This window comes from Manduca sexta, chromosome 15 (assembly GCF_014839805.1).
Source record: "Manduca sexta isolate Smith_Timp_Sample1 chromosome 15, JHU_Msex_v1.0, whole genome shotgun sequence".
In the NCBI taxonomy this organism is placed as follows: domain Eukaryota; kingdom Metazoa; phylum Arthropoda; class Insecta; order Lepidoptera; family Sphingidae; genus Manduca; species Manduca sexta.
In genome coordinates, this window is record NC_051129.1 from 12,624,881 (window position 1) to 12,649,789 (window position 24,909).

At 35.2% G+C, this 24,909-nt stretch overlaps 1 protein-coding gene across 1 annotated transcript in view; it reads left to right on the forward strand.

The window, feature by feature from the left end:
* The window catches only part of LOC115451476 (protein embryonic gonad-like), a 137,310-nt gene extending 131,757 nt beyond the window's left edge, over positions 1 to 5,553 (forward strand). Inside the window, exon 3 of the mRNA XM_037438972.1 lies at positions 2,853 to 5,553. Coding sequence (XP_037294869.1) covers positions 2,853 to 3,761 — 909 coding nt within the window. The 3' untranslated portion in view covers positions 3,762 to 5,553. The remainder of the gene's footprint in view (positions 1 to 2,852) is intronic.
* The last annotated feature ends 19,356 nt before the right edge of the window (positions 5,554 to 24,909 follow it).

The following is a 24,909-nucleotide window of genomic DNA, read 5'->3' on the forward strand; positions in this document are numbered from 1 at the left end:
TGATTATTTTTGGCCATATACAATTACCCCGGCCTTATTAATTAGGATATATATATAAGTTATTCGGGAACGCGAGATACTTACCTGAGCCATTATGGCGGGTTTTACACCTCTTGTATAGTGGTCGCTATCCGGTGCTGGTAATATGTAAATGCATCACGCATTTACATACCACCAACATTTGCCATAGTCGTGTCTCGTACAAGTATAGGAGACCCCACACCTAGTATTTTTATAAAACAAAATGACCTTTATGCTAGTTAGTAATAGTGACTACATAACACAAATCAACAATGTCAAAAGGCGCCATATTTGTTTCACTAAGTACCTAGAGGCCAACCGATCGGTCGCAGACCAATCACTGCTCATATAATATTATGTAAAACTAATAAATTCACATTTATAATTTATATACATTTTATACAATAGATTATGTATACATTATATGGCGACTGGCGTTTGAGATCCGGAAGATTCTCGAGGTTAGCAAATGTCATTTTTTATAAAAAAATATTGATATAGTCGGTTGATAGTCTGACATGCTTTGACAACTAAATATGCTTGTACACGAACAACGTTTTCGCGGAAATTGTTTACAGTTATTGACGTATATTTTATAGACACGAACGTATAAACTATTTGTTCAAAATCTGGAGTATTAAAGTTTGCTGCAGTGCTAACGCACAATCGTCGTCTAACCAAACTTTTAAACATGCAGTGCTAATGCGCTTAAAAATAGAGTATAAGTAAAATGGCAACGAATACCGGATTGCAGTACACTTCAGTTGAGTATTCGGAACGCCAAATCTAGTACGTAGTACACAATATATAGCGATAATTAAAATCTTTTTTACTTGAAGATACGTTTGTTAGCCTGGCAAGGGTCGGTTTATACAAACACACTGGACTTTTGGGTGAGCTCCTAAGAGCTCGCAACCCTTGAAAATTAAGCGGCCAAACTGAGGGTGATTCAAAGTGGTTAATATTTAAATACTGCGAGTTATACTGACCGGTTATTAGGTATATTATTAATCAAATTGTTGTCATCGTTTAGTGGGCAAAGATGAGGTATGTGTTACTAATCTTGTATAGTATAGCTGGATACTGGCTTTAATAACTTTGTCTTTTACAAGTCTTGTAAATGAAGAAGAGCAAGTCTCTCGACTGCTACACACGTATATTTGAATTTCGAAGCTACGTGCCAGTATCCTCAACATTTAATGTTATATCTATGGCTATAGTGGAACACAGTAAAAAACAGATAAATCAATTGTTGGTCTCTGTAAAAAAACATTTTCGATAAAAAAGCGGCGCACCTGCAGCCATCTCCACATTTCTAGTAAGACCCAGTTAATCAGGACCATTTATGTGACTTGAATATAATTATGTTTTTGTTAATACATTGCCTTCGGTCTCAATAGATAGACTTGTGTGGGCGCACCTCAATTTGCGACATTTTAAATTCAAAAATTGCATCGTCGTAAATATAATTTGGCGCCAAATCTTTTTTTTCTTGCATATAAAAACATTATATCGTACCTATATTTTATTTTTTTTGTTGAGCATAAATATTCTCTATTTAGTTCCATTGATATTTATTTCAAAAATTTAATTTATTTGCATCTTCATCGCATTCAAAAACAGTAACAGATTTTTTATTTGACTATTTATTCAAATAATTACGAAATTTGAACCAACTGAATGATTTCAAATAATTAATTTCTTTTAAAGTGCATACAATGAAAATTGTACGTCTTAACAGATCGTAAATTGTTTCATTTTTAATATTAACTTATTTAGTGCCTTAATTTATTAAAGTTAATTCTTGTATAATTTGCGCTCTTAATTATAATATTATATTCTTTTGGTTTCTTGCGAATTAACTATAGGTACGTGATACAACAATACCTATAGGAAATAGGTTTAACTAGGCTTTATTTATATGAAAAATTAATTAATAACAAACTAAAAAAAGAAGCGGCGATAGCCTAGTTGGGTGTGGAACGGACTGCCGAGACGATTGTCCGCAGGTTCAAATCTCAAGGGCACACACCTCTGACTTTTCTAAAAAATCATGTGTGTATTCTTTGTGAATTTATCGTTCGCTTTAACGGTGAAGGAAAACATCGTGAGGAAACCTGCACATCTGAGAAGTTCTCTATAGGAATTTTGAGGGTGTGTGAAGTTTACTAATCCGCACTAGGCCAGCGTGGTGAACTAAGGCCTAATCCCTCTCAGTAGTAGAGGAGGCCCTAGCTCAGCAGTGGGCAAGTATATAATACAGGGCTGACATTATTATTAATATATTATTATTAAAAAAAGAAACGACATTGCAATACGATTCAATTACAAACCCAAAATTTATATACTAAATGGATATCACAAAATATAATCACAAATTTGGCACAACATTATTTAGAGCCGAAAGTTGAAACTGTAACAGATATTTTAAACATTCTTACAAATTTAATTGAGCAAGAAGACCTCAGACGGTTCGCAGCGGGCGACTTCCAAATTTATTAAACGAAAATTCGCCACGGACCTCCATTATTTACCCAAACATAACCAGCATACAGTCGACCCAGATTAAACCCAGCACTACTCTTTACGATGACTTTTTGAAAAATGCAATTCTTAATACCGATCAGGGACGGTGCGCCAGAATGGTCCGCGGATTATTTTCGTTAACTGTATCGAATATAAATTGTTGTTTCTTATGCTTCGCCGACGGAACGCTGTATATATTTTAAGTTGAATTAATGCTGGCTTCGATTCCAGAATTGGCGCCGTTTGGTGTTGCATTATACTTTTTAAAATAATGTTTATTAATATTATACTTCTCTTTGTTGCAGTCGTTCTTCGGCCGAACGTACAATAATCTATCGTCGATATCGGAGTGCAAGAATAACGGGGAATGCGTGATCAACAAGAAGAACAGGACGGCGTGCAAGGCCTGCAGGTTACGGAAGTGTCTACTGGTCGGCATGTCCAAGTCTGGTTCGAGATATGGTAGGAGATCTAACTGGTTCAAGATCCACTGCCTTCTACAAGAGCAGCAGCAACAGCACATACAGCAATTCCAGAATAGCAAGTCGCCACCCACTTTCAATCCGTCATTAAATCCATCGTTTCTTCCCACGAACTTACTGCCTGCCGCAGCTCTAGCAGAGTATTACAAACATTCAGAGAAGAGCCCATTTACTGAAGACATTACTCGGCAAAGTGTCTCACCGTCAGATTCTGGGGCATCTTCTGCAGACCCTGAAGATGACAACAGTTCGAGGAGTACGAGCGGTCAGAGCATTTTTAGACCTACATCATCACCTTCAAGCGATAAGGATGTGAGGTTACAGGCTATTAGGAATCAAACAAAGGATGTCAGAAAGCGGAAACCGCCGACATTGCCTCCCTCTCCTTTTGGAATAGCAACAGCTTCACCAAGTTTCTCACCTAGACCATTCTTACCAGCGATGCAGCGGGCCATTCCTCCTGCGATCACGACATGGCCTAATCGGAATGGTGGAGACTTGCTGCTGCATTCTCCAGCAGTCGCAGGAGTGGCGGTAGACCAAGATCAACCGATAGACCTATCGATAAAATCAACTGCCGTATTATTTAGAAGCCCGAAGAATGACGAAGTCAGCGACTCTGAACCCGAATTGAGTATTGATCTTAGTGAAGAAAATAAAGATATAATGAAAAATCCGCTAGATCTGTCGCTCGTCCCCAAACGGACTGAAGAAGTGCCTTTGACGGGGTGAATGGACCTCGTCTAGTTTTCTATTTATGTGTACATAGCTAGTATAAACTTTTGTATTTTAAAATACTCCGCCGTACAGTATTTAAGAAATCTCTACATTCCTTCTATCTTTCTACCTGAATTTCCAGTAGGTTAGCTTAATGTAGATAGTAGTAAAATTTTTAATATTAATGGATGGAAGTCATGACATAGTAGTAAATATGGAAGACCAAGTGGGTCGTAAACCGATGGCGGCAAGCGATCACACACTTCCTGTTTGGAAGCACTAATGCGCTTCGGTGCGCGCTACGTCCGAATATTTTAATACGCATAAGGCTTTAGAGCTTACGTGCCGGTATCCGTGCAACCATCGGTTACCGCCTTTTTCCGTTAATGAATACTTGGTTGAGTGCCACGAGTAAGAATGTGCCAGTTTTATTATTACCAATATTAGTTAATTATCTAATGGGATCAAAGGCCAGTTGAAACGACGCTCAAAATTTAATGTACAAATAGATGAGTCTTGTATAATAGAATTGTTTAAAATGTGTTTTTTTTTTCTATTTATTTTTATAGCTGATAGGCCAGTTTGTATTGAGTCATTTTTTATGAAACTTTAGTACTTAATAGGTTTATATATATTTTTTGTATAATTTATGAGTGTAGTATAATTTTTAACGATGCCTGTGTGTTTCTATTATTGTTGTTTGTTTCATTTTGTTGGAGATTTTTATACATTTACATTCCATGGGGTTTTCTCATATCGGTTGTAACGATAGCCTAATTATTACATGTATAATTTGTAGTGCTATTCTACCATATTTTCCGTCTACTTTCTCAAAATGCTCAATCTTTTACAACTCAATCTTAATTAATGTTGTTACGAATATTTGCTAACTATATTTTTGAAAGCGGAATGTCATTTTTTTAATATCACGATACTATGAAATTCTTTAAATATAGAATATAAAGAATATATAAAAAAAAAAACTGACATATACTGCCAACATTTTTGTGAAATAAAAAAGGATAGCAAACGAAATATAAAACATCGATTCAGTGTTTATGTGAGCAAATGTACTATGACAAACATTTGACATATAGTTATTAGAATTTAAAATTGAAGTACAACTTTGTGACTTACTCTTGTTATGGCCGAATATTTTTTTTACATGTAACTGTTTTGAATAAATGACGTTCTTTGACAATCTTAGACTGAGATCAATACAATATATTTTCATTTAATTTAATACCGACCCAAAAATAGTTTGGATATATTATGAATTCTTCCCTTTTTTTAGAGAAGGATAATTCTTAGCAACCTTTAATAGATGTTGACAGGCTAATTCAATTTGGTGATGGTTCTCAGTTCTAGAAATGTCAAATTATTATACTAACGCAAATAAGCTGGTAACTAAAATAAATCAATATTACAGAAATGAAAATAGAGGTTATGTAAAATTTACTCTTTAGGCAACACTTTAATGTTCAACACGTTGACAATATTGCTAAGTCTTTAGTTGTTAGATTATATCAATACCTAATTACAATGAAAAAGATGTTGCTGAACATGTTGCGACAGGATCCTGATTAGAATACATTATTGGATTTATGGAATATTTTTTATCGAACGTTTTAATAAGGGTCAGTTCATACTTTAAGAGTAAGTCCGCGTACTGACTAAGTTAACAAATAAATAATTGTTGTTGCAGTGTGATACGATATTTTTATGGTGTTTATACATTTTTTTTTTTATGTTTTATAAGTAAATCTTAATATATTTGAAAGAGAATAAAAACGTGAGTGCCTTTTTATTGCGTTGTTTTATTTTTAAATACCTTACTTAGATTTTTATACAATTATCAGTATCATTGTTTTGACAAAATAAATAGTTTAATGACAATTAATTTACCCAATATTTAATAAGACAAAGATTAGCCTGTCGCGGTGGCGTAGTTATACTGCATGCACGGCACGGCAGTGCTCTGAAGTCCTGGATTCGAATCCCGGGTCAGGCAAAGTGTTTTTTGGGTTTTCTGCTCAGTACCAACCCGACGTCTGGAATTTGTGATAAAAGGCTCGCCCTCTGTCACATCAAGGGACGGAAGATTCTTGGTTAAAGTGGGTGTCCTGGTTGCGTCTCTGCATACCCCTACGGTGATAAATGCGTGATGAGTGTTTTGTCAATAAATAGCTCGTCAGAATGTAAGCAACACAATAGCTAATGAATAGAATTACACAAAATTATTATAAAGTAGTAGCCTATATATTATTCTGATAAATAACCAGTATTACCGTAAATTTTTATCCAAATCCGTTCAGTAGTTTTTTCATGAATTAGGAACAAACATCCTCACAAACTTTCGCATCTATAATATTAGTAGGATTCATCAAATATATAACCTGTCGGATTACAAAAGAAATATTAATTCAATTGAATAAATGTATTTAACCTGCGAACAATTTTTTATCCTAACTAAGAAATAAACCTTAAAACCCATAAAATAGATTCTAAAATAATATTAATATACTCAACATCTTAGAGAACGAATGAAATAATTAAACAGTAGAAAGTGAAACAGAACCGCAATTATCATTTCTAGTTCTGTTTTCTCTAAGTTTATTCAAACAATATTAATATCAAACGTTTAGAAATTCTAAACTAATAATTTTGTAATATTAAATGGAATGACTTTATTTTGCTGACGTTATTTAAAGTTTACACATCTCGCATTGTTACTCTAGTGGCAAAATATGCAGCTTGTGGGCCGAGAGGTTTTAGGTTCAAACTTTAGCTGGGACAAAACCTCGGTTTTTCTAAGGCGATTATACGATTTTCCCGCGACTGCACCTCAAAAAATGCAAGAATTCAGGCACATGATTCATCGTAGAACATAAACCTTTTCTCGATTCCTTCTGCAACTTACTTGAAAAGTATGTCGAGTGTGTCACATCGAACGCAAATATTGTTTAAGATGGGAAAAGATCGTAAGATGTTTTAAGGGCTGTGTTAGGTTGCTTATTAAAAATAATTGAATATACTTTTTCGTCATTTTAAGAATATAACCGGACGAAACAAACTCTAAATTAGAACTCCAATAGACAACATCTATACACTTATTGTAATAACCTGAACTGAAACGTATGGTACGTTTTGATAACAAGATTGTAAACCTTCCTGTGAACACCATCAGTTAGGTTAGGTTAGCTTAGCATGTAAACCTTATGAACACCATCAGTTAGCTTAGGTTAGGTTAGCATGTAAACCTTCCTATGAACACCATCAGTTAGGTTAGGTTAGTATTAGGCCTATATAAATCTAGAATGACTGCAACTGGCTATTACATTTCTAATTACTATTTTTTTTACTTTTATTCCTTATTTTGGAATGACGAGATGAGCTTGCCGTTCGCGTAATGGTAAGCGATACCATCGTCCATAAACAGAAGAAACACCATCCAACACCATGAATTACAAAGTATTGTTTGGTATTCCACTGCGCTCGCCGTCCTGAGACATGAGATGTTAAGTTTTATTATGTCCAGTAGTTACACTGACTACAATGTCCTTCAAACTGACACACAACAGTGACTAAAAACTGCTGCTTGGCGGTAGAAATAGACATTGCGGTGGTACCTACCGAGACGGAATCTCACATATGAGAGATCTACTATCAGTTATAACAACGTACTCTTATACGAATCTTTGTCTTTATAGTTTTCTTTACCTATCTATACACTTGGAGAGTCACAGAAATTTTTCCCTAAAGTCAAAACAAACATCGTGCATTTACATATTCATAACCACATATTCAAAATCTCACAATTTGTCCAGGAATTATTCATGCGTTGGACCACTGTGCGTGGCGTCGATTATTCGGAAACGTCAGTGTACACAATACTCTAGTGTTTTATTCAGTTGCTACTGTGAACTACTGTTTTCGTATTGAACATTAACTGTTTGATTTATGGATGCTTACTGCCTTGTCTAATCAAGAAAATGGTAATTATTGTAAACAAATTTGTGTTGTACTTCGCTTCTATCCCATACGAGGGATTTGTATAATATATTCCTTTCTAACTTGTTGTTTATGACGAATATTTTCGTTTTTCTATGATTGTATCTTTTAAAATGTATACACAATTATTATAAGTAGGAAGAAATATAGAATTCAGGTGCGATTAGTGGTTGTAATAATTTGGAACAATTTGTTAATAATATAGAATGGTGATGGTCTAGGGTGCAAAAATTACTATTTAGCAAGTTGTAATAGATATATTATAATGATATACCTTTCAAATTACTGAAAGAATATAACTTTCTAGTCATACTAATAACATTATCTATTGTTAAATTCTGGTATCTGTTACATACCTAATGGTAGCTTCAAATGATTGACTGGTATTCTCAATTCACCTGTAATTCTAACTAGTAAGCAAATTGATGTTAATAATGAACCGATATAACGAATAACAAGTCACCGATAACTGTAAATAGCCCATTACGGTAACAATAAATCCATAAAAGTATTAATTGAGCCCATTATACAGCATGTTCCAATTTTAACACCAACATTTCAATGGGAAAAAATTAAAAATCACTCCGCGAGGTTTTTTGTGCCAGCATTCTTTCGCACTCAGCATGATTTTGTCATCCGTTTTAATTGAAGTTATGTCGCAGTGAGAAGTAACAAATCATCATTTTTTCGCAAAGGCCGAGCGTTCGCGACGCGCTGAAGAAATTCAGCTCGTTAAATCGTAATGGTTTTGTTTGGCTGAACTGTAGTGGCGTCGACAAAAGTGTTTTATTTGTTTTTCCAACGGCTTGCGGTAGATTATGTATTTAACGACTTTGATAAGGCATTTTGTATTGTTACGTTTATATTCTTTAAGAGAATGGCAAGCTTCTTGTTATTATACCCCTAATTTTCCTCCTCAGGAGATCAAAACTTTGCTTTATAGCGAATAAAATACAATATTTCAATAAACTTTCAACTATAATTCCTGAACATCTAACGGAACCTAAAATTTTACAATAAAACAACACTGAGACAATTAGTTATTTATTTTACAATATATACATGGTATGTAGGTAGACTACACGCACAAAAGCCCGACCTACTACGGGCTAAATGCGGAAAAACGAGCGCCTCAACATAGGTAGACTAACACAACAATATAAAATTATTTTTAAGAGCACATAAAAGTAACAGTATATCCAAACTAATGAAAAACATTTACACATGACTGTACCATCAAAAAGGTACCAGTTCACGATACGATTTTTAACGAGGAAACACATCGCACTAATTGAGATTGTGCCACGAAACTTGGCGTTAAAAAATTATGTCGCACCAAAGATGGCGCTGATTTATTAAGACGTCCGCGCTAGACAGCTCGAAACGGGAGCAATGCGCGTGCGCTTATCAAAAACTGACATGTTTTGACACTTGTGTGTTTTTGTGAAATTTGGTTGGCGACGTGATTGAACGTAAACAAGAGCGCTACCGGTAGGAATTAAGTTTCCAGCTCCTTGATAAAGTTTATTTTTATCAGTATTTAACAATACATTTCTTATTTTATTGCTAAATCTGTAGGTAAAGTAATATTATCATTCACAATATATAATTTTACTTATAAACTTGTTTTAGCGTTAAGAGGAGGGTAAGAATTGCTTCAATAGCTGTCAAAAACATCACTGGTTCCTAGTTCCTTTATTAAGAGGCAAGATGACGGGTTTTGACCAACAGCTGATCGAGTAAATTTGTGTTTTAACTAAGCATTTGCGATTTTTTTATAAGTAAGACTGATAATGGTTAAATGTTTGTTGATGAAGTACATAATTTATCTTATATAGATTAGAAGCTCTTCGGAATTTAAATGTTTTAGTTAAGTATTAAATGCAATCAATTCATATTATATCTAGACCTAAGAATACTAATCATATAAAACGACTAATTATTGAAACTTAGTAATTTAACACAAAATCGTTCGAACTTAATCTCAAATACATCGCGATCAAGTTATAAGAAACGTTAAAACGATCCGAAAACTCGCATAAAATTTTTCATAAATCGGTAAACATTATTGAGCGCGTTCGACAAAACGACGCACGAATAAAAATAAAAATCATTTGCCAATGTTCAACGGCGGTGATTTTACAATAATATTATTTACATTTTTGTCCGGTGTAATTACTGTTTGTCTCACTGCGCGATAATTGTGTGTATAAAATGCTTGAAACACAACTCGCTCGGGCCCCGATTGGCACTTCATTTAACGTTATGTTGTGTTTTCATTGATTTTAAAGCTTGTTTTTGCGATTAAATTTGTTTTATAATATATTAAAATATTTTTTTCGTGTTCGATTTGATTTTAATTAAATTGTGATATTTGACATGTACCTCACTATTTACTGGTCAGAGTTTTTAAGTATTATTATACAGAGCAATCATCTAGTAGGAGAGGGTAGAGGATACGTAAGCTTCTTTGATTCGAAATAAAATGAAATAAATTATTTAAACGTGTAAAATGCTAAAAATTATTTAGATTCTGTCAGTATTAACACCACCAGTTTGAAAAGCAGTTCTTACCAGAGAAGAACGGGGAGAAACTCTGGTGTTGCTCTTTTTAAAAATCAGTTGAAGGTACTACAGTACATGAAACACAGAAAAGAGAAAAATTACAATTATTTCCTTTTTAATTGCTGTTTGGAGCAGTTCATTCATCGATACTGCTTTGATTCTAGGGACATCTCTTGACATTTCTAAGTTCCATGCGTATTGTTAATTCCTTCGCTTTAGCGGTTAAAGAAAATATAATGAAGACATCTTAGAGATATTGTTTAGAAGTTACAATTTAAGTTTTATAGTAACATACGTCTCTTTTGGCGATTTTTATATCAATGAATGGTATGTATTAACATAAAAAACCTAATTCAGACACAAAATTACTGAACTATATTAAACAACTTGCATAAATTAATAAATAATGGAAATGCCAATCTCCGGGGGGTAATAGCTATTTATTTATAATCTTTATTTTTGGACTGAATTAAAATAAACCCAATAAATATATAATAAACAAAACATAGTAAAAGATAAAAGACTTTAATCGGATATTAAAATAACATTATGATTATGTAGGTGTCGTTTAAAAAGGTCATGGTTTAATTAGGTATTCATGTTTATAATCGATTATAACAAACGTAACTAGTGTACTTTTGTGGATTTACTCAGATATTTATTACATTTATTTGAGAAATAACTCAGGTCGTCGTAAAAATTGAGTCTTTACGTTAATATTTAAGAAATATGAATACCCATACCCTAAAACCTTTGGTGTGCGAGAGTTTGTCTGAGTTACGCACTAATGATTTATTTCAATGTAAGCAAATTGTTTGTTTTAAAAGTGTAGCCAATATAATTACTAAGTATTATAATACTTAACATCTAATTTAGGGTGATAAACGTTGTTTGAAGCTGTATAAGAATTGCAATTGTGTGTACAAATAAAAACACATCACGCCTGCGTCTCCTGAGTAAGCAGAGATGCAAATAGGGGTACCCAATTTTCAAGTGTGTTTCGACATTGCCCGACATGGGATACGAACCCAGGAGTATTGTCGTATCACGTACACAATACCAATACACCACGGAAGCACTCCTGTGCATTAATTATTAGTATTATTTTATCAAATCAGGAAACTTAATCATCATATACAAATTTCAAACTGTGAAAGCTATTAAAGGCTTTAGATAGAAATATTTTTATAATTCAGTGTGAAAACTTGAATGTTGACATGTATGCATTATTCTACCTTTAATTCCATAATATATAATTATATATATGTACAAAATAAAATCATATATTAATATTATGTTATCCAAATATCGCAATCGATACTCTTAATATATGTCATAAACACACATTCCTAGTTTTATACGTTTTTAATTTGATTAAAATACATAACGCAGTGTAAATAAGATATAAAAAATGATGCCCGCGGTGTTCAATGTTGTTTTCTTGTTTTAATACTTGTAAAATTATTATATCTCAATCAGTATAACTGTATAGGACGTTTTGATACAAGTTAATGAGTCAGGCAAATAGCTAATATAGTAAACTATTATATAAGTCTCTTCTTCTTGGTTGTGTTCTTCATTATTGAAGGTCGTGTCCCTGAAAGGCCTTAATGGTTGTTGTTATTTAGGGCAGTCGCAATAGACTATCCAGTGAGGTTGGGTAGATCGAGTGCAGGCACTTGATCTACCCAAAGGATATGGTGTTCGGCCGCGAGGTCTTTGCCCACCACAAATAACTTGTCAAGGTTATCTGTCTGACGGCGGGCAATATGTCCAAAATTATATTATATAAGTATATTTACATAAATAAGTATAGAAATTCGATTCTAAATTTGCGGCCGTCTTTCGCGGTTGAATATCGATAAGGTAGCAGCGTAAATGTACATTGAACCTGGCATCGTCAACAAACTGTTTAATCATCTCACGCAGTTTTTTTTGTATATGGACACAGCAAAGTACTCCATTGCCTGATGGTAAGTGGATTGGGGTCCAATAGAAACAAATAAGGAAACTGATATTTAGTTTGCTTGATTATAAGCGCCACGATGGTCCGTAAACAATAGTAACGCTACCTAAATTTGCGCTACGAAGTACTGCATGGCAAGGTTCTGCGTTTAAAAGACATTAGATATAATGCAAAGTAATTATAATGCCTACAGTGTCTAACAATTTGCTGGTGGTTGGATATATTTTATATTTGCCCGGGTAGCGACGACCGTGCTCAAGGTGTTAAAACCCGCCATAGTGGCCCATGTAAGTGTGTCGTATTCCAAGATCATCCTGTGTATATCCGGTTCCAATAGGCCCGCATAATTTTGTCGACTACCGAGCGACAATCATCTTTCATTAGTCGACATTCTATTAGCCCTCAATCCAGTTAGCATAAGGTGCAGTCGGGTCACATTACTGTGTAGTTAAAAAAAACCGCAACACAATCCTTGAAAACAATTACCCGATTGCAGAAATAGACCCCACCGTACATACCTAAAAAGATTTACAAGAGACCGAATCAGCATAAGTCTACTTAAAAAATAACTTATAATATTCTTAAGCAAATCTAAAAAAATGTAACATCGATTTACAAGCAATTACAAATAACAACGATAAGTCTAATTAAAACACATTTTTTCCCAACAAGCTAACACTCTGGTATCAGATGAGCGTCCCGGCTCTCCGTACAAGCCTATCTCAATCTAGACACCTAGGGCGCGCGACATATCGGGACGATTTATTCGGCACACAACCAACACTGTTTTGTCGCTACTAATTTTGGTTTTGCGTTGGATTTCACTGTTTAGGTTTTATAGTGCGGGTTTGCTAGCTTTTGATTCTGGAATAGCTTTCTTATAGTATATACATTTACGCATATAAATTCTATTGCTTGCTACTTTTGAGACGGTTACGTTTAAGAACCTTCAAAAATTACATATTAATAATATTACTAATATTATAGATAATTTGTTTATTACTTTGAATGACGAGACGAGCTTGCCGTTCGCCTGACGGTAAGCGATACGACCCATAAACAATAGATACACCGCCCGCCATCCTGAGTTACACTGGCTACAATATCCTTCAATCCGGAACAAAACAGTGACTGCTGTTTAGCGGCAGAAATAGACATTGCGCCGGTACCTACCCAGGCGGACTCTCACATATAAGAGACCTACCATCAGTAAATAGAGACGATCGTTTGGATATTTGTTACAGGAAAACGCAGTAACTGTTGAACGACTTTAAATGAAATTTGACACACGGATAGACAATGTCTTACAACGTTTTATTTCAGTAATATGTTCCTGTTGGAAATACTTAAAAACTTACATTTTAGGTAGATGATACTAACGATATAGATGGTGATATGAATAGCTTAATAATTTAATGAAAGGCTTTTCTAAACTTGCTTTGTGAATCCCGAGTAAATCAATAATTTCAAACCATATAATGCACGACATACGATTCGTACGTAAGACCTTTCGTTTCACATTATAAGCCACTACACCAAGACCTCCAGCAAACCATATCAGTAACATCGTATTATTTTCAACCATAAATTCAAGTTACAACTATAGTCACCGTTATCTCTATTAGTATTGCATTCCTGGCTTTCCAATAGCAACTGGCGATTGTTTGAGACAGAGACAAATCTTGACCTTTAATGGCTCAAGTGTTCCGGATTTTCGTTAATGTGTTATAGCTTAACAATAGATCGCAAGGTCTTATTCCGGATAATTTAATTAGGTATATTGCTATAAAAAATTGTCCTTCGATTAGAATACGTGTAATTGCATAATAGGGCCCCCTGACTATATATGATGCTAATAATATGTCAATGCGCAGTTGAAACTAAAATCTAGACTAAACAAAAATTTACGTATAATATTTTAAAAACCGAAGGAGCTATATTTAAACGCGTTAATTTCTGTAGTCTCAAAACTCATTCATAAACATGAACTGACTTTGTATAATACGGTTGTTGTACGGTAAATTTATCTCGAAAATATATTTATGTCTTTGCTATAAACATTATTAAATAATTTTGTTAAAATTTAATCAATTTTATCATCTAAAAATATTTTAAATCTAAAATTAGAATAAAATTATTCAACATCATGTAATCAAATATGTAAAATGGTTTCATAAAATGTTTAATGAAATAAATTGATGATTAATAAATATACTATAAACTATGCCTTACTATAAACGAAGCGATATAATTAATTTTAATAAAACTTATGCCACTTAAAAATCTAATTAGCCCAACTGCAATTTATATTCAACTTCAAAAATATAAAAGTGCTTAAAATCAACCATCTTCCCAATTAATTAATTTAAATATTTCCATAGCTGTTTTTTTCTTAAATAGAATTACATATTAAAATGATTCCACATCATTTTCAGGTTGAGGCTTGACACCCAAAACTACCGTTATTAGAAAAGCTTTGCAACCTTTATTATGGAAATTATAAGTTTAATGGAAAGTTCGTCTTATTCCAAGTAGGTACTAAAACAAACTTATGAGCTAACAGTGTCATGAAGTCTGGCTGTATTTCGTTTATGTAGTTTGCTCTATTTTTTTTCTCAGTAAAGTAATCCCTTTTATTTTATTTTTGCAAAGGGTATTTTTTATAAGGACACAAAATTTTAGTCAATTTAAAGTTTTGTATTTGTTCAGCCACATTTGTGGTTGACTGTACATCATTGAAACAATCAATAGATTAGGCATAAGTTTACCTATACCCGTAAATCTGTTTTAAGTATCTATACTATTATATAAAGCTGAAGAGTTTGTTTGTTTGTTTGTTTGTTTGAACGCGCTAATCTCAGGAACTACCGGTCCAAACCGAAAAATTCTTTTTGCGTTGGATAGCCCTTTGTTCGTGGAGTGCTATAGGCTATATATCATCATGCTATACTCAATAGGAGCGGAGCAGTAATGGCTAATCTCAGGAAATACCGGCTCAAACTAAAAAAAAAAATTTTGCGTTGGATAGCCCTTTATTCGTGGAGTGCTATAGGCTATATACCATCACGCTATACCCAATAGGAGCGGAGCAGTAATGGCTAATCTCAGGAACTACCGATTCGACCTGAAAAATTCTTTTTGGGTTGAATAGTCCTTTGTTTGTGGAGTACTCAAAGTCATATATCATCACGCTATGACTAATAGGAGCGGAGCAGTAATGGGTAATCTCAGGAACTACCAGTTTCAACTGAAAAATTCGTTTTGTGTTGGATAGCCCTTTATTTGTAGACCGCTATAAGCTATATATCATCACGCTATGACCAATAGGAGCGGAGCAGTAATGGCTAATCTCAGGAACTACCGGTTTGAACTGAAAAAATCTATTTGTGTTGGATAGCCCTTTGTTCCTGGAGTGCTGTAGGCTATATATCATTACGCTATGACCAATAGGAGCGGAGCAGTAATGAAACATGTTGCAAAAACGGGGAAAATTATAAGTTTTGAGAGCTTCCGTTGCCTGCGCTGCGTAGACGGTTAAAGTTATGCAACAATGATGTATGACGGGATTGTTCCACTTTAAAAGTTCTAAAAAATATATTATAAAACAAAGTCCCCAGTTGCATCTGTCTGTCTGAACGTGTTAAACTCAAAAACTACCCAACGTATTAAGATGAAATTTGGTATGGAGACAGTTTGAGACCCTGGGAAGAACATAGGCTCCCGGGAAACTACTACTTTTATAACGGAAAACTTTAGCCAGAAAAACTTTATAACGCGGGCGGAGCCGCGGGCAAAAGCTAGTTTTTGATATAAATAAAGAAACGAGCAAGCCGCTCATCTGATGGCAAATAACACGTCTAGAGAGCTGCAACACAACTAATACTTTAAATAATAAATCACTATAATGACTGCACTCATCACCCTGAAACAAAACTTATACGGTGACAGTAAATTGACTTCACTGCACCTGATCCAGACGAGAGATGAATAACTCAACAATCGACACAATTATGCCAGCCTGTAAGCACCGGATATACACAGCCTGATCAAGGAATACGACTCACTTACGTGGACCACTATGTCGGATGGAGTGGAGAACAAATAGAGTGTCAACTGACAATAAATAACCCTCAACTATCGACGCAATTATGCTGTTTAAAACCGGATATACACAGGCCGATCCCGAAATGCAACACATGGATCACTTGTCGGATTATAAAACCTTGCGATCGCACGCTATCCCACACACATACACACAACATCACGCATTTATCCCCCAAGGGGTGTGCAAAGGCGCAACCAGAGTTCCCAATTTTCGCCAACTGTGCTCCGTCTCATGATGTGATAGGGGGCGAGCCTATCGCCATATCGGGCACACATTCCAGGCTCCGGAAGCTAATACTGAGCAGACAAACCCGAATATCGGGATTCGAACCCAGGAGCTCAGACCGCTGCCTTACCGCGCATGAAGTACAACTGCGCCACCGAGGCAGTCACTATGGTATAAATGCAACCAGCAATGAAGTCATAATAGTCTTCGAACAATATAAACCCACCAGAATAAGTCCTCAGATAGGAATCAACCAAAATGCTAAGGACGATCCGTTGGTGATTGTTAAGTTTGCGCCATAATGAAATCCTTGTTTGGACTGAACTAATGTTAGTTGAATATTCATCCAGTTATCTTTACAACTAACGAGCTTGGATTAAGTTATCGCGATGGGGACTTACTTTTACGGCAATTGTGATGGTTTAGTGGTGATGGTGTTGTAGGTTCGAATTTTATTCGTTTTTTATAGATCATACTGGTTTTTCTATGAGCTATGCGTGAAGTGATAGACCGTAAATAGTGTCATATTGTTATTAGAAATACCTTTAGCCAATGGTAATGCATATATAATGACAAATTAGTTTTCCCTGAGACTCGCCGAGCTTCAAAACTCGGTGTAATAAAATGCTTGCCACTGCTGATCCTGGTTTACAGGAGTTGCAGTGGCGGGTGTGAGGGCGATTCTCTGAAATTGAATGCATGTGATTAATGTAAAGCGGTAGCCTTTAATCTTTGCCTATCCTAGGATACAGACCTGTGACATCATTTATAATGTAATACATCATACAACCAATTAAAATCAGATAGAGGGCCTGTTACGTTGCTGCCTAACGCTGTACATAAAAGGCGTGAACTTACGATGTATTATAAAATACAATTTAATAACCCTGAATCAAACGCCCGGCCGAATTTTTAATATCACCGAAATTAACATAAACCTATTTAAATACAAGAAAAAAATAGAGTTGTACCCACATGTTATCTGCCATTTTGGTACGTGTATACAATTTATAAAGTTGATTACTCATGTTTAATATCGTTAGTAGAAAACGAAGCAGTGATACAACTGCGTACAAATTTTTGTATTTAGCAATTCAATTGTGGATTTACGGTGCTAATATTAGAGTTCATTTTTGTTTCTTTTAATACCATTAACTAGAGTAATATCCCTTAGCTGAATATGATATAATAAATAATAATATCAGCCCTGTATTATATACTTACCCACTGCTGAGCACGGGCCTCCTGTACTACTAAGAGGGATTAGGCTTTAGTCCACCACGCTGGCCTAGTGCGGGTTGGTAGAGTTCACACACCTTCGAAATTCCTATAGAGAACTTCTCAGATGTGCAGGTTACCTCACGATGGTTTCCTTCACCGTTAAAGCGAACGATAAATTCACAAAGAATACACACATGATTTTAGAAAAGTCAGAGGTGTGTGCCCTTGGGATTTGAACCTGCGGACATTCGTCTCGGCAGTCCGTTCCACACCCAACTAGGCTATCGCCGCATATACGCTGAATATGATGTTTGATATTGAAAACGAAACCTTCAAGCAAGTATGTTTTTAACGTCGAGTGATCACCATAAGACATAAAAACGCATAATTACGTGCTACTGGCCCGAAAGTAAATGTAGAGAAATTAAGAAATATGCTGAGGCGTTTGGGCGTCCAAAAATCTTACTAATCTTTTTATAATGTCGTATCTTTCCTATGGCAAATCACAGTATAAGGGCGGTCCTTTTGGAAGGCTTGCGGGGACATGGATCCAACACGTAGAGGGCCCATTAATACATTACTCTAGTTTGAGTTTATGCACCTTGCAAGTACTCCCTCTGTCCATACTTATAGAAGATTATTATTATTATTTTAAGTTTTTTAAACTTCTCCCATTTCTGGGGTATTTCACCAGAGCTGCGGGCTTTTGGCCAAATAACTTCTGTGGTTGATATGTTAATCTATTGATAGAAACTTTCTGACGATTCTGCACGTGTTTAGTATCACTACATTCTGTATTAGCGTGAATGTCAGTGTTTTTTATTATAATTATTTATCAACCTCATATTGGTCCGAAAAATTCTGTTCCAAGTCTAACGTTTGTGAAAGTCATTACTGATTCAAACTCAACTGTGTCCAACGTATTTAACATTTTAGCGTTGACTAAAACCAGTTTAAAATCGCGGAAGAGTAAACGTAGGCACATACATTAATTATGTCTATCATAGATTAGTTGGGTCATATTTTTCAAGAGGTCAAAGTGAGGACGCTGGCGTTGAATTAAAATATAGATCTTATTTGTTGCAATACCATTTCTGCTTTTCAATGGAGAAAAACTGAAGTTAACTGTATAGATAAATAATAAGTAACCTGTTTACATTTTATAGTTAATTTTGTATAAAAACACAGAAAATTATAATAATTTTGTTAACTGTGTGTGCTTTATATACTTTATTTTTATTGTTTTTATGTATAAAGAAAAATAAATGGTTTAAATATGTAAAGACGGATATCGAAATAAACAGTGATAAGGACACATGCGGATGCACTTAAACGATTTTTGATAACTTGATTATCCCGTTTTTTAAGAAAAACCAAAGATATCAATAATAAATTTGAAGGGAAAAGTGACATAATACATCAAACAGGAATATTTTTATATCTCCTTTAACTCCATCTGTTTTCAATAAATGATCCCAATCTGATTCTGAGTATGAGCCATTCAAAATAAATCATTTGTAAACATGTCAAAAAAAATAACCTTTTTAACCGACTCCAAAAAAAGGAAGGTGGTTCTCAATTCGACTATATTTCTTTTTTTTTCTAATTGATAATTGTTTTAGATAGATCACAAAATGCTAATTAAATCGTTTATTGATGTGATATGGGAGCAAGTAAAAGTATTGCGTATTGCGCAACAAGTAAAAGTCTATTACCCTGTTCATTTTATTATTGCATGATCGTTGTCATTTCATATGTGAAAACATAGCTAAATGTCAATCTACTCATTTTTAACAGCAATAAAAGTGACATTACAATTTGCGAAATGCATACTTATCTAAAAATGACATTTTAAATTGCACACTCAGAATAAATTTCCATTGTTAAGTCGCATAGAAATGTACACAAAAGATGACATAGGTCAAAGAAATAATACATAACGTAGCGTCGACAAATATGTTTGATTTTATCTTGGAACCTGTTTGGATTGCTCTATTTCGAAACTTGATATACGAATAGTGAGGCGACGTTCGTACGAACACGATGGACGACCTGATAAGAGGAGGAAGTCATTTGATTATGGTCGCTTCCAGATCAATTTGGAAATCTTTGAGGCCTATGTTCAGTAGTGGACATCCTGTGGCTGATATTTATGATGACTATTGGAGAGGCAGAGATTTTTATGGAAATTATTTGATCCGAAACTGCTTCTATAGCTGTAATTTGGCAAGCTATGACCGACTGCACAGATAAGATATGAAACTAAAAATTGACTTTCTTCAATAATGATAATGATTCGAATTTTCTTTTGGCTCTGTTTGGGTTGGTAGACTTCATAACCCTATTTTGAAGAATCCAGGTTTTATTATAAATTTTATTCACTATACACTATCACTAATCCAATCTTCAAAAAGCTGAGTATTAACAAGGTCTCGTTCCCAGAGCAAACTTTCACATAGGCATTAACGCATCACCCGAAAGCTTTAAGCTTTGCCGTGCTAATCATAGTAAACTGGATGAATAAAAGCTCTTAATTACCATTCTGTCAACAACGTCTCCATCTTGAGTTATGACTGGTGATGATGTATGAAGTGAAAGACAAGGTGAAATGCTTTGCAAAGGTCTTTATTCGCTATAGGTTTTGATTCCACAAGGAATTTTTATGACGCAGAAATTTCTATGCGAGTTATATTGATGTGGAAACGAAAGCGGTTTTTTGTGTTAAAACTAGACATAATGGACCATGTGAGTGTCGCGTTCCGGGATCAGCTTGTGTATAGTCGGTTTTAACAGGCCGGCATAACTGTGTCGTCGACTGTCAAGGGGTAATCATCTCTCGTTAGTCGATATTCTATTGAACTTCACTCTACTTACCATCAGGTGCAGTGGAGCCCCTTTGACATTTTCCAACTTGAATAATGAAAGAATCTATTTTAATTCCAAAAGACGAACTTTCTGGGACTTAATTTCCATTATAGAGATAGTGTCGCATTCAACGTAGCGAGGGTGGCAGAAATTTAAGTGCCGATTTGAAAATCCAAGTTGCCTGAAGTCAATTTTGGAGTCTGATATAGCGATAGCTACTGAAATCAAAATAAACTTTGGGCAATTGATGACACCTTCATATTATTCGTTTCCAGATATAAACATCTCACTGCATATTTTTCTGAATTAAATAGTAGTCTAATTAATCCTAAACTTGGTCTATTTGCATAGAAAATCCCCATTCAGTTTATTATAAACTTAACAAAAATTCAAGTGTTCTTTACATTTAAATGATTATTTTATTGTAGAACAGGAAAGAAACAGTATAATAAACACAAATAAATTATTACAAATTACCTAATACATAATACCAATAAAGTTTCCAACATCTAACTATAACATATGTTCCAAGCAACATTTAATATATAATTAAAATACAGGACTAGGATTCCTTGTTTTAAACCTTAAGTAATTTGAATCATCATAGAGAATTACGTCTTAGTACGTTTTACAGAGCAGTCTTAATTACTTAGTTGAACTTTGGAGCCCTAATATAATTCGTTATAGATAAGTTATTCGGCCTGAGACTATCCATCTACTTTACAGAGGATGAAGTAACCTTATGTTGCAGGAAACACCACATTATTTTGGCAAATTAAAGCAACAAATTACGAAAAAACTAATGTACACACTGATAATTGTATATGTTAAAGTATACGTAACATTACAATAGTGTCAGTAAACTTTGAAAGATTGAAATAAGATTTGTTGCACAAACAGACCGGCATACCTGGTCATGCGTGGGTTTTAAACGTCAAGCATCTGGGTACGAGGCTCCGTGGTCTCTTCTCCGCGTGCATTGAGCTGGGCCTTTTTCCATCTCTGTGGAAAACTGAGAAGTTGGTTTTGATCAAGAACGAGGGACGACCCGCAGAGTCACCATCGGCTTACCTATGATAAGATTAAGCTACTTTTTATCCCGGTAATTTGTTACTAGGCTCAATATTTTTGTCGAAGTCGATGGCGCTGGAAATCGCTTCTGTGAAGGAAAATCGCGAAATCGCGAGTAATACTTAGTATCATAATGCTGCGACACGTTGTGTACGGTCTTATTATATTTACAATCACTAATTAATTTATGAAATATTTTTCTTATTATAATTTGATCGATGCAAAAAGATCTTAATTAATTCACTATTAAGGTTCAGTGGCAAAAAGTGGAATTTTCGAAAGAGAACCCGACACAAAATATCTACAAATATACGTGAATGCGGCCTGCAAATCGATCTAATGATAATGAGATTCTATATAAATTCTACTTAAAGGAAAGCCGGTACATATCGGTTTATACGGTCCCTTCCCCACTGTTACAAATAATAATAATAATATCAGCCCTGTATTATATACTGTCCCACTATTGGGCACGGGGCCTCCTCTACTACTGAGAGGGATTAGGCCTTATTCAACCACACCGGCTTAGTGCGGGTTGGTAGACTTCACACACCCTCGAAAATTGCTAATAGAGAATTTCTCAGGTATGCAGGTTTCCTCACGTTGTTTTCCTTCACCGTTAAAGCAAGCGATAATTCACGAAGAATACACACATATTTTTTTAGAAAAGTCAGAGGTGTGTGCCCTTGGGATTTGAACCTGCGGACATTCGTCTTGGCATTCCGTTCCACAACCAACTAGGCTATCGCCGCTTTTTTCCCCACTGTTAAGGTTATTTAATAACTCTGACCAATAATGAGAACTTCTCCAAGAATATAGAAGTAAAAATACAACCCGAAGACCAGCAGATCACGCTGAGGCCGAGCGCACAAATATTTTATCATAAATCAGTTTCCTGTTCCAAAATATCATTGTAAAGTATTCTGTAACGTCATCATGTAATCGTCCATCTTGGGTACAGACGTCAATATAATTGTTTTATTTATGTACCAGAAATTAGACGTATGCCTTGCAGTTCTTATAAATATGAAAGTTTGTGAAGGATTCTTTGGAGCTTTGAATGTTGGTAAAAACTAAACGGAGATATTTCTAAATGAATTTTGATGTTTGTTAAGTATACTAATTCTTACTATAAAGTTTGTGAAGATTGGGATCCTTGAATGTAAAAAGTAAACGGGGAAACTCCTAAATGAATTTGGGTGTTTGTCAAATGTACTATATCTTGGATAGTATATTATAGGCTACCTATTCATTATCTCGGAATAGTATTCACGAGTGGAGCTGCAGGCACCGCCCAGTATCTTTATTTTCATAAACTGAGAGCAACAACACATTTCGCCGAACCTAACCTCAGAACGATTCCCCGAGGCAATTCATGACCTCTGGGTCTCCACAACGAATACACTCCCGCATGAGGAGACATTTGTCGCAGCCCTAGTCACACAGTTCAGTATGTGCCTCTGAAATTGAAAATAACTCTGTATTGAAAATACACTTTAAGGTCTATAAGGGCCAACGAACATTTCTCCTCCTTTTACCCTCCGCCTATTCTAAAGACGTTCTCATCCTTCAACCACTCTACTTTCCCCCAGTCTCCACCGAGCTCCTGCGGTCGATTTTTCGAGGGATTCCAGTGACCCGTTCGCAGGATTCCCCCGGCGTAGTCCTTTCCCCACTCTCCACTGGGCCTGCAGTCGACATGCCGTGGGATGCCAGTAACCCGTTTGCAGGATTCTCCCGACAGACTGCAGGGACGCCTACTCATAAAAAACAAAACAATGCGTCCAGTACTACACTCTGGTACTCAACCATTACCCCTAACTTCTCGACTGTACCGCGCACCTTCATCATTTTTTCTCCGCAAATCATAAGCGAAATTGATGACCCGCCGGCATCAGATACTACTAACAAGCGGTAGCTGATCTGCGCGTGCGATACAGTTGATACCAACGTGCGGGGTTCAGCATTGCCACACCACACGTGAGGGACTGTCCTTTTGGGTTATAGACTTTGTTAAGGAAACAAAGTTTGATAAGCGATCATTCCCGCTCAGAATGGGTAGAATGTTACATTTTCTACAACTTGTATAGGAGCACGCCTTTTCCCCTTTTTAGGGATAAACGAAGGTATTAACACACTTTCGCCAGCTGTCGTAGGTCTTATATAATAAGTATCAAATTTGGTGCCATTTACAGGGCATAATTTTAAGCTACCGTCTAACACTGACTGCCTATATTTGGGTTTTTCTGCTCAGTATCAGCTCGGAGTCTGAAATTTGTACTCGACATAGCGATAGGCTCGCCCCCTATCACATCATGAGACGGAACACACTTGGCGAAAATGTAGGTGCCCAGGTTGCGCCTCCGCATTCCCCTTTGGGGATAAATGCGTGATGTGTTTGTTTATTTGTTTTGTCTAATATTGAACAGCATAACACAATGTAAGTTTAGCCGATCCTAAAATGGAACTCGAACTACTGAAATAAAACTACGTCACTGACGTAATCTAGGCTTATTAAAATGTCAAAAAGTAATATAAGTCATCACTTCCACCTACAATAACACTACCAAGAATTTTGAATTTCGAAGCAATGAGTTGCTATGGACTGTTTTGATCAGCGCGAGACAATAAATAAGTGTCATGATGCATATCTACCTACAATATTCTTCAAATTAAAACAGAACAGTACTAGGTTCTAAAAGTTTGCTTTTCAAAGTATGGGACGCGCCTTCTTTGGAAGATATGACAATGCGTAAAGGGGTGCGCACATGTAGATATTGTCAATCAATTTTTATTAGTCGGGAACAGTATTTTTTGATTATACGTACTATATTACCTTCTCTTACCCTGACAAGACATAAACCGGACGAGCGTCGGTATCATTAGTTATCTTTGAACAGAACCAAAAATCTTTTAGCAAATTGCACTCGAAGATATCTCACACCAAAACTCGTATTAGCATCACGGTTATAAATACAACCAACGCCGACTACTTCACAATTTTATCCCAATATGTTAACTCCTTTTCACTCCTGAATAAATGGCTTGAAGATAGGGAATAAAAAACGAGATTAAACGTTTAAAAACATTTTAAATTCATGTAAAGTTGATCGCATTCTTTATCGGGGGACTTT